We start from the raw sequence: 11922 nt of genomic DNA, 5'->3' as shown, positions 1-11922 counted from the left end.
GGGGGGGCAAAAAAAATTTGAAAATAAAAAAAGAGTGGAAAGTTCGAGAGGATGTAGGTCGTCCGGTGTGTTGGGATGGCTCCCGCCGGCGTTTTTCACTCCCCCGCGAACCGTGCAGACTGCGAGAAGAGGCACCGATATAAAGCTCCGTACTCAACAACCCCTGCCCTCTCTTTCCCCCTCTGCCCCTCCCTCCCAGCCATCACTTTTGTACCACTCGTCGTTACGTTCTCTCACATGGAATGCGATTCTCCAGCGTCTGTTATTTGCGAAAGATTCCACCAATCGAAACGTAATCGACGTAAGGAGTTGCAGGAATTGTTGAATGAATCAAATCTATCCCGGAGGTGGATTCCGTATCTCGAGGGTTGAGAGGACTCGATCCACATTTTCCGGTGTATTTATATATTTTCTTGGTGAAGTGACTGGTGATAGAAAATTTCAAGGGATTCCCCTAGAAGTCTCTTGTCACGTATTAAATTATTTGGCGTTTTTCGCGTCGATCAATTATTGCTGATTTTTCTGCGAAACTTTCCCTCCACTGTTGAAGATTTTTCGCTGATGTCTCGGGAATTTTTTGCCGAGCGACAGTTCCACTGGAGTTTCAGGGGATTTTTCAATTGAAAATTCACGGTTTGATGGAATAATCAGGGGAAACAGGATATTTCGGGTCAATTGGGCGATGGGAACTGATAGAAATTAATTAAATCGAGGGAAATGGATTTTCGGATTTTTAGGGTATTGAAAAGTAGCGCGCTGGGGTATTGTCGTTTTGCGGCTGCTCAAACGCACGGAATTCTACTGGATTTTAAGTGAAATTTGAAAATTCAGGGTTTTTTCCCCTGAATTGAATTTAATGGCATTGTTCCTAAAAACTGCTACTCAACTGTCCATAAAGAATTCATTTCATTTTTTCGAACAGTGTATTAAGATTTTTTAAATTAAAATTCTTAGACATGAATTTTCCAAATCCTTAGATTTTGTAACGAGAAGCGCAGAAAAATACAGCGAACATCAATTGTGAAATTTATTCTCCGGAAATTGAGTTATTGAAGTAGAATTAAGTTATTTTATTCATTTATCTAAAAATTGCACAAGATATTAGCGCAAGAAGACTAATAAGACTTCAATAGAATTCCCCACACACGTAATGTCTTCAATGCACGTCTCAATCTCTCAATTTCATGGATTATTTTCCATCCAACGTCCAATTTAAAAAATCCCCATAAATTTTTAATTGACATGAACTAATAAAATGAATGAAATAATCTCAATCCAGTGACTAATTCCTCATTTTGGATTTTTAGGGTATTCAAAAGTAGCGCGCTGGGGTATTGTCGTTTTGCGGCTGCTCAAACGCACGGAATTCTACTGGACTTTAAGTGAAATTTGAAAATTCAGGGTTTTTTCCCCTGAATTGAATTTAATGGCATTGTTCCTAAAAACTGCTACTCAACTGTCCATAAAGAATTCATTTCATTTTTTCGAACAGTGTATTAAGATTTTTTAAATTAAAATTCTTAGACATGAATTTTCCAAATCCTTAGATTTTGTAACGAGAAGCGCAGAAAAATACAGCGAACATCAATTGTGAAATTTATTCTCCGGAAATTGAGTTATTGAAGTAGAATTGAGTTATTTTATTTATTTATCTAAAAATTGCACAAGAAATTAGCGCAAGAAGACTAATAAGACTTCAATAGAAATCCCCACACACGTAATGTCTTCAATGCACGTCTCAATCTCTCAATTTCATGGATTATTTTTCATCCAACGTCCAATTTAAAAAATCCCCATAAATTTTTAATTGACATGAACTAATAAAATGAATGAAATAATCTCAATCCAGTGACTAATTCCTCATTTTCAACATGAACATTCTCCCCTCAACGACATTCAACAAAAATCTCTGTTCTTCCATTCACAGCCCAGGCAATACAAAAATCCCCCTGAACCCCCAATGTTTTACGTATCGAGCCCAGCCTATAAATTTCATTATAAATTTTTAAATGTGTCGCTCGCTCCACCGCGTTCTTCGCCACGCCATCACTCATGTTTGACCCCAATACATGGTATCCCATTATCTATTTCATTTTTTTCCCAAGTCCGTCACGTACTCTATATCACCGAAAGCCGTTTACGATCCTCTAACTCTCCAAATGCAGGAAAAGCGGAGTCTCGTGTTCACTGGCCGCTTTTTTCCTCCCCCTCCTCATCCCTTTACCCCCCATTGTTTTTTTATTCCTCCCGATTCCTTCCATTCCGCCCCAGCTCTTCACGTCTCAGCTATTCCTCTCTCCCAATGACATTCACGAGACCGAATACTTCGCATTAGCAGTAATTTTTCAGGCACAAATGAAAATATTTCTACCATCAGATTGAAATTCGAGCTCGCGTCCCTCAGAACAATACACTTGATGCCTTTACAGCAAGAATTATTTTATTCTCTTCAATTTTTCTCTCCAGTCTTCCGGAAAAAGTGCACGGCAGGGCTTTCCACCCCCAAACAAGCTCGAATAAACGGGGACAACAACAAAATCTCGGGGGAGAAAAAAATCTAAATGCACACATAATCGGTTAAAAATGTGATGTAACCGGGGTGTAAAGATTCCACTTGAAACATTTGCGACACTAGCCCTTTTCATGGATCCATGATGCTGTGTCAGCGATACCGAGAAGCCTTTTTTCCTCCTCTCTTCGTTCACTTTATTCTCGGTACACCTCTTGGCACGACTCGAGACGGGGAAAAAATGGTTTCTCAAACCCTTTCGATCTGCTTCCTTACATTATTTCTCCGTACGCCCCCAAAATCGATTGAGGGGAGCGGAATTCAAAGGGTAAATTCAATTTATTAAATTGCAAGTTCAAGTCACTCCTCATTTCCATCGCCAGAATGACAATTCTCCTTGTTACATTTCCTTGTTACTGTTTTTACCCGCAAATTCATTTCATCGTGCAGGACGAAGTGATTGAAGGGTTCTCACATGGTATGATTTATTCATAAACTTTTTTGATGCCTTTATGCTCAGTAATTAAGAGTTGGGTTGGATTTCTCGAGGGCTTTCACTCCCACCGTTCGGTCTCATTTTTCTTCGTCTTCCGGTGGCTCCTGGGGAGAAGAATTTCATTTTGAATCCCTTTGATATTTGAGAGCGATGGCCGATTCGACTTTCCCATCAATTGACTCCTTTGAGACAATTTTTTTTTCTTCTTGCTCCGCGAGTGGTCACCACAGCCGGCATTTCGGGACGGAAATACTTCACTCAGTTCCATTCACGAACAATTTCTTTTGGCTGAGACTTCTCACGGGATTTTATTTGAAAATTTTGTATTTATTTTAGCAGTATTTTTGTTGGGAATTTGTGAAATGTAAAATAATTAATTAATTCATGCCAAACGAATCCTTTATTGTTTGTAATCGGATGAACAGTTTATTTGATTCGAATAAAAACTCATTACATGCTCATAAATTTGCTCTCTCCATCATTTAAACAATGATTTCATTCCCAATTACTGAAGTTTATATTGGGCATTTATTCACGTTTTAAAAACTATTCATTGGATGTAAAAAGCAAATAAAAATGAAGTTTAGGGTAGACTAAAAGTTTCATTACCCGAGAGATTTCAATAACTCCATTTATTTTACTCAAATAAAGGATATTTATGATATTTCAATAAATTCCTTCTCTCCATTGTCTAAAGAATTCTTTCAATCCCAATTAATAAAATCTCCATTTGGCTCAAGAAAACACTTGTTTATCCTTTGAAAATTATTCATTTCATGTGAATAACACTTTATTACCAATTATTTCACTCAAATACTCCATTTCTGTTGTTAATGAACTACATCAGGGACAGAAACATTCAATAAAAATTTATTCATTTGTTTATTTAACACTGCATTTTAACACATGGTATTATTATCGCAGGGGGTTCCCAGAATAACAAGATAGAAAACTAGCATAAAATAACATAGATTGTGCCAAATACTTGTATTTGGACGAAAATAAGAATATAAAAGAATAAAGATGAAAATAAGAATAAAATGTAATTCCGTAATTGTAGGAAATTTTACGGAGCTGTCACGGAATTTTTCAGAGCGTTCCGTAATTTTGATCTGAATCTCCTGTGAAAAATTAAGATACCGTCACTTAAATTATCTGAGTCGATTCCGTAATCGGTGAGCGAACTGTGAGCTCCGTAATTTTTACTGAGGATTTCTCTCCATTTAGCAGTTGATAAAATTCCTTTTTTTCTCCGAATGCACGTAGAATTATCTCGCCCTCGATACGCGAGTGGTACAAACTCACCTCGATTCCTCTGCTTCACTAAATTCCAATCCCTTTTGCCACCCACAATTCCACATGGATACTTGTTGCCACCTAGTTGATCCATATACTCGGCAACAGTAACTGACTGGTACATGCTGTATGGGCTAGGGTGCATGTACATGCCCCAAGGAATGCGAACAGCACCCGGGTGACAATCCTGCGTTCCTTGCGTGCCTCCAGCCACTCTAAAACCCCCCGGCACACGGTGCAACTATCTAAATCCTCATCCACTCGATCCATTCCGTATTTTTTTCCTCCCTCAAACAAGTTTCCAAAACCACCTTGTGGAGATAACTTTTCTCACTGGAGTATGTGATGGGTGTTGTGCGCTCGCGGTCCATTGAATTTTTCAATAGATAACTGACATTGAGGCATGCTCCTGTCACATTGGATTCAAGAAAGTTACCAACAGTTCAGTGACAAAATGGAGAAAATAATTTTTTGGCATTTCGGACGTTTCACCTATAATTAATCTCCCGTTTTCTCTTTCTTTTCTTTTATTGTTATCATATTTTATTGCATCACGGGCAAAAAATTTAGGGATGCACGGAGACTTCACTCAATAAAAATTACGTGTCTTTTCCGTAATTCCGGAGCGAAATGTAGTTGTAGGAAATTTTGTTTGGAACTGTCACGGAATTTTACCAGGGCGTTCCGTAATTTTCATCTGAATCGTCTGTGAAAAATTGCGATACCGTCACGTAAATTTTCCGAGTCGATTCCGTAATCGGTGAGCGAATTGTGAGTTCCGTAATTTTTACTGAACATTTCCCTTCGTGTGTTTAACCAGTGTCGGATTTGGGGAATTTTTACCGCAGCTCTTGCAAAAAATTCGATGGTTCTAGTGAAGAATTCAAACTTTTGCGGAATTTTCCCCTTACACATTACAATTTTACTAGAATCGTAGCATTTTTTACTAGAAACTCAGGCATTAATTTTAATATAAATTCCCCTCATCAATACGTTTCTATGAATATCCCTGACTCCATGGGAGACAGCGGCATATTCAAGGGAAATATTCTCATAAAAAATTGCCCATCTCCTCTGGATTAAAACATATTTCCCAAAAACTCTTACATTTCCTTCATTCCACCCCTAATTTCAATCTATAATCAATCTATATCAATCTATCCGCGAAATTGAGGAAATCCAGAGCAGTAATTGATACGTACGAAATGCTCCATCTCACGATCAGTGTTATAGTGGGACTCATCAGCTTGGGTAAATGCTGGAGCAGTCGTAATCACACAATTCACCATCTGCTACCAGCCTCTGTGGAACTCAGCTCATTGGAGAGAAGCACCAGAGGGACAGTCAACGATGTGGTATCCAGGAATATAACAATGGTCCTGGAGAATCTATTGATGAACTACGAGAACAGTCAGCTGCCAACTCATGGAAAAGGTACATCTTCGTAAAATTGTGCCTTGTCCACAAATTAATAAAAAATAAACGACGAATGAAATTTAAGTAACAATTACATATGAATTTTCATTTTCATTTTGTTGTGAATTAGAATTGAAGTGACGTAAATTGAATTTGAGTACATTGTTGACGGAATTTCTTATTCATTTTGAATACAGAATTTGAATCGGGGCTTTTCGCTTTCCAAACAATGATTTTCAGAATCTGCTGTTAGGAATTTAACGAATTTAGTCAAATATTTCATTGAAATTGGAGAAACAATTGCGGATGAATTTTTAATGTTGTGAATTAAAATTGAATTGAATTTAATTACGACGTTAACGAAATTTCTTATTCATTTTGAATAATTAATTAAAATTGATGCTTTTCGCTTTCAAAACAAGTGGTATAAAAATATAAAATGCTATTATTTTTTTCTATAAAATAGTTCCTCCTGGAATTTCCAGCAGAAGTTCCATAGAAATACAATAGAATTTTCCATCCAAATCCCTAGTTTTCCTCAAAAAAATTTTTCGCGCGTGAAATGTACAATTTCTTTAAAAAAATTTCGTCGAAACTTTTAACACTAATTTTTTAACAGCGCAAAGAGCCATTGAATTTCCCAATTTTTCCGCTAATGGTATCCGGGGTAAATCAAAGAATTAAAAAAAAGCTAAAAATTGAAGGACTGTTAGTGCCAAATTATTTCCCACACCCAGCGAACGAAAAAAAATCGCAAAGAACGATTTACCACTCTCCACATGCACTGGAAAATCTCTTTATCGATAAAATTTCCATTCATCCTCTCTCATCCCTTAATGACGCAACCTGGTACCCCCGTAAAATCCATTGAATTTCACCAAAGAAAGTGTATTAAAAAGAGGAGTCTCAATATCTCTACTTTTTTCTGATTGCACAGACAGAAATATTCAGTAAAAATTACGGAACAATTCACGTAATCCGTAATGGGGAATCGTTTTCCGGCAATTTTTATAGGAATGGAAGAGAAGAAATCTGAAACGTTCAGTGAATTTTCAGGTTCATCACCGAACAAAGTACGAAATTGTCACGTAATTTTTCCCGAAGAAGTAAAATCTTACATGAACCCCGGCTTATTGTGCCTCCAAAATCAAAAACTCTTGAACGTTCAAAAATTCTCGAAACGTAATTTTTCCGTTTTTATTCTGGTAATTTATTTCATTGACTTTTCCTCTCCGTGTGGTACGGGCGTAAATACTATATCGATTTGTCTGATACAAAGCGCAATAACGTATTCAAGCGGAGCGATTTCCTCCAGATCACGGAAGTGAAGAAGGAATAAAAAAGAATGAAAATAATATTCCTTTTTCGCTCGTCCTTGCAAGCCGATAGCACACACGCGGCATCAGATCGACATCCGGCCCACCTTCCTGATTCCCTTTTCGCTCCAGATGCTTACCCACCTCCAGAAGAAGAGAAACATATTCATTTCGTGTTTTTTTTTATTTTCATCCGCCCCTTCTCCATTTCCAACTCTACCCATTCCCCTGTTATAACTGAATATGGAAAATCACGAAAGTGTCCAACCTCTGGCTCTCAATCCACTGGGGACGTGGGAAGTTGGATGATGTCCAGCGGTCTGACCACTGGGGGCTCACTCTCAAATTGCGTTTTCCCTTTCAAATTCCCGGCCTTCTCTGTTTGTTGTAATGTGCTTTCATTTTGCGGAACTTTTCTGTGATTTTTGGCACCCAGTTCTTTTGGCAATTTTTTTTCCACTGTGTACTCTAGGCTCGATCGAAGGGACGGTGCGGGAACAAATGAGGGACATGGAAATCGTGTCTGTAGATTCTCACTATTATTATCTTCTAGTGTTTTCAATAGGAATGATTGAAAGAATATATTTCCCTATCTATAGGGAATTATACGACAGGGAATTATAAGTCATAATTATTTATTGAAAAACATATATACATATTTATTTATTTATGAATATTTTTTAAGGAATTAAGACAGAATAGGATTTTAGGCTTTATCACAAAGTTGCATTTCTTTCGTTTTTTCTTTCCCTCAATAATGACCCCGTCGCGTCGGCCAAGTCTTCCTCTTAATCTTTCAGGGATTCCAACCGTCGTGAAGACAAATATTCTGATACGAAGCATGGGACCAGTTTCCGAGCTAGATATGGTAAGTAGGATAGCACAAAGGAGATGAAATTGTGGGGCAGAAGTTGACATTTTCCTTTTCCGATGGTGTTAAAATAAAATCCCCCAGGACTACTCGATGGACTGCTATTTCCGTCAGTACTGGAGGGACTCACGTTTGAGCTTCTTGGGACCGATAAAGTCCTTGAGTTTGAGTATCAAGATGCTCGAAAGGATATGGCGCCCTGACACGTACTTCTACAATGGAAAGCACAGTTATGTTCACACTATAACAGTGCCGAATAAGCTGTTACGAATATCCCAGGACGGTGACATTCTCTACTCCATGAGGTACGGTTTTACTGTTCAAGGCTCTCTTTACTTCAGATACATTCGCACGTTTTTATTCAAAAAGAGAGAGACGAATAAAATTAAATGAATGCAGATTGACGATAAAGGCCAAGTGTCCGATGGAGCTGAGGAATTTCCCGATGGATCGGCAGTCCTGTCCTCTCATACTCGGCAGTTGTAAGTCATCATGGAGTTGATCGTAATTGCAATTCAGTAGCGAAGTGGCAAAACGGTGCGAGTCAACTTGGACTGTCGGGCGGTTTTTAATTGATATCGTGGGATCTGAGGGAGATACCAAAATTTTTGGTAAGATCTTTTTTGCAGAGCCGATTGAGCGCTACAACAAATGTAGTTGCGAAAATTTCGCTATCTCCCTTGGATTCTGAAATATCTCTCAAAAACTGGGAGATAAGTCGACTGAGACCGTTTTAACACTTCGCTGCTGAATTCAATTCATGTTTGTTGCGTGCCCGCACTGTTATCAATTTTTAGTTAGTTCACACGGTAATTCAATCAATCTGTTGTTCATCTCATCACAAAATTAATAACCAAAACTTAATTTGTAATATTGAGCCACAGCTTCTTTTTACTGATATGAGAAATTTTGTATTTGAATACTAATATTATTTGTTCAAAGTGAAAAAATCGATCATCATTTTCACTGCATTGCGTTCAGATTCTCTTATCCGTAGTGTCAAAACTGTGAGATAATCTCATAATTTCTCCATCCAATCGAGAAAATTTCACACGCACGGAAAAATTTAATAGAAAACCCAGCGAATTCGTTAGAAAATTCTATTGAAATTTTCGATATAAAACATTGAATAGCAAAAGGTCAATAGAATTTTCTAGCGAATTCGCTGGCGTTTTCTCTTAATTTTTTTCATCCGCGCAGAAAAAAAAATGAAAAAAATTTTTTTCAAGAATATTTATGCAAGCAATTCCAATAAAATTCTCATGAAAAAATATAAATTCAATATAAGATGTTATCATAAAAAAATCACCTCAATCGAATTTCCAAGATGAAAAAAATCCCTGAACGATTTGATCTAAAATTGAATTCGAATTCCCATCGAGCTATTCTTCAAATTTCTACCAGTGGCATTTCTCATAGCACAACATATGGTATAATAAGACATCAACTGCATGTGTTGAAATTTTTTCTTACCACCAAAGGATATAAAAATCTTGAAATACGGGAGGCTCGATCATGAATAATTTTTTACAGACGCCTACACCACGAGACAGTTGGTTTATGAATGGCAGGAGGGACCCTCTGTGGATTTCGTGCCTGGTATGGCACTGTCACAGTTTGATCTAATGGGCTCACCCTACAGAAACCTCACGTTTGTGAGACGTGAGGGGGAATTCTCGGTGCTCCAAGTCTCCTTCAATTTACAGCGGAATACCGGATATTTCTTGATTCAAGTGGGTCATTATTAGCATGATTGAGTCACCCCCGTCAATAATAATCGTTCAAAAATCTCCCAGGTGTACGTTCCCTGTGTTCTCATTGTCGTGCTGAGTTGGGTGTCCTTCTGGATTCATCGCGAAGCAACCAGCGATCGAGTTGGTCTCGGTAAATAATTCTGCAATAAAAAAATCCCGCACCAAAAAATTTCATAGAAAAAAATCAGGAGAATTTTATTGTGCACTTTTTGTACATTTTTTTCGAGACATTTTCTGTAGGTATCTTTTGACATGAATTTCCCAGTAAACGTTCATCATTTTCATGGAACAAATGATAATTTCAAAAGGAAACTGAATAATTTCGAGGGGACCATTTTTTTAGGAAAAAAACATACTTTTTTCGTTAATGTATTGTTTTTATAGTATAAACCCATGGGGTTCTCTCAGATCAGATGATTGTCGTACAATAGTTCGAATTCTTCTAGGAATATTGCTGATGATCACGACAAAAATTAAATTTTTGTGAAAGATATTAAATTTCCTCCTATCAATTTGGTTATTTCTCTCAATCTGTTCCACTCCATCAAATATTCTCACGCGGAATACATAGTTTTCCGCAGAGCTTATTTTTTCTCTCAGTGTACTCTATTCTTCTTCTCATTTCATTAAAAAATAAAACAAAAAAAAATTGAAAATTTGGGTTGAAGAATTTCTATGGATAAAATCTGAAAATAGAATTCGCCAAAAACTGACAGAAAGTTCAACAAAAATCTCATAATTTTGTAGCAAATGTACTAGATTTTTCAATGAAATTTTTTCGTAACGTAATTCGATGATTCTCCCTGTAAAATAGTCAATAATTCATTGACCTTTGTCTTATCTCTCGAGGAATAACAACTGTCCTGACGCTCTCGACAATCAGTCTAGACTCAAGAACGGATCTGCCGAAAGTGCGTTACGCAACAGCACTCGATTGGTTTTTGCTCATGAGCTTTTTCTACTGCATCGCGACGCTCCTTGAGTTCGCCGGAGTCCACTATTTCACGAAAGTGGGAAGTGGGGAGATACCGCTTGACCAGAGCGAGTGGGTGGAGTGGGACGACAATGAGAGGAATTACGGGGATAACCTGGGGACAATGACGCCCTACAGTCCTCAAGCGGTCCATCCTGAGGAGAATACTGCAAGACGGCGAGGATCGATGCTCTATCCAATCTATAACGTAGGGGTCTATTCAACAAGTGTTTACACTTTTTTCGATTTAGAAACAGTTTACAGGGCGAAGACTACTCTCTTAAGGTGTTCCGACGGTTTTTCTTGAGGGGGGAAGGGGGGAGGAGAGGCTCATTGTTCTCGAGTCCTGATAGAAAACCTGAACACAAAATTTTTCAATTTTCAAGCACACGGTTAGAAAATTAATCATGAAATTTCAAGTGAAGAAGCTTGAAATTTTTAACGAGTTACGTTAAATTTCTGGATATTTCTTCATTGACGAATGAATTGACGAATTTCCTGCAGGAAACACCTGCCTTCGGTATGGATTCGGGATATTCAATCTCAGCGGCGGTCACCTGTAAACCGTCGACGATGGAGAGGCAAACGCAAACGGAGCTGTGTCTACCAAAGTGGCAGCAGTTTCTGTACTGTTTAGCGGGGGATGATAATTTCAGGTGATTCGATCAATCAGATATTTCCACAATAATTTTGTTTTCGAGCCAAATTGACTTGCTCCCTTTACACTGTCAGAAAAAAATTGCAATTTCAGGACAGTTGCCGAATAATTTCCAGCGGAGTAATATTGAATTCAATTTAGACGGAGAAACAATCGTGAAATTTTGGATTTCACAGAAAACTCAATGAAACATTCATTCTCCGATTGATTTTAATATATTATTTTCATTGCTCAAGCCCAAAAAGGGCTCTTTTACCGACGGTAGTTAAGCATGAGAAGTAGGTCTTTTTACCGTTGAGCAGTATAAAAGTGAGAAATGCACTACTTAGGAGTGAAAAAGTGAGAAATGCACTCCTTAGGACTGAAAAACGTGTGGCGCCACCCAGCGTTAATGTACCGAAATATAAAACTACATATAAAAACTGATAAATTCAGCCAGTGAATCCCCTTCATTATCTTCAAAATTGTTAAATTTTAAATTTGAAAATACACCTGAAAATTAAAATGAAAAATAAATTATTAAAAAATCTTAATTTTGATAATAATAATATTAGAAATATCATTTCATAGAAAATTTTTTATTGAAACTCTGAAATAAACTACAACGTAAACGCAAGAATAATACTCATAGTT

General features: G+C 37.4%; 1 protein-coding gene across 1 annotated transcript in view; it reads left to right on the top strand.

Moving 5' to 3' along the window:
• LOC107043879 (gamma-aminobutyric acid receptor alpha-like) overlaps positions 1 to 11922 on the top strand; it is a 17420-nt gene that overhangs the window by 4128 nt on the left and 1370 nt on the right. The window contains exons 2-9 of the mRNA XM_015265552.1: positions 5527 to 5735; positions 7834 to 7901; positions 7989 to 8209; positions 8304 to 8386; positions 9438 to 9637; positions 9701 to 9788; positions 10508 to 10839; positions 11136 to 11287. Coding sequence (XP_015121038.1) covers positions 5527 to 5735; positions 7834 to 7901; positions 7989 to 8209; positions 8304 to 8386; positions 9438 to 9637; positions 9701 to 9788; positions 10508 to 10839; positions 11136 to 11287 — 1353 coding nt within the window. The remainder of the gene's footprint in view (positions 1 to 5526; positions 5736 to 7833; positions 7902 to 7988; positions 8210 to 8303; positions 8387 to 9437; positions 9638 to 9700; positions 9789 to 10507; positions 10840 to 11135; positions 11288 to 11922) is intronic.

This window comes from Diachasma alloeum, unplaced genomic scaffold, assembly GCF_001412515.2.
Source record: "Diachasma alloeum isolate Michigan unplaced genomic scaffold, Dall2.0 Dall_scaffold_00648, whole genome shotgun sequence".
NCBI classification, from domain to species: Eukaryota; Metazoa; Arthropoda; class Insecta; order Hymenoptera; family Braconidae; genus Diachasma; species Diachasma alloeum.
The sequence above is the reverse complement of the archived record's forward strand: the minus strand, read 5'-3'. Positions and strand labels throughout refer to the sequence as shown.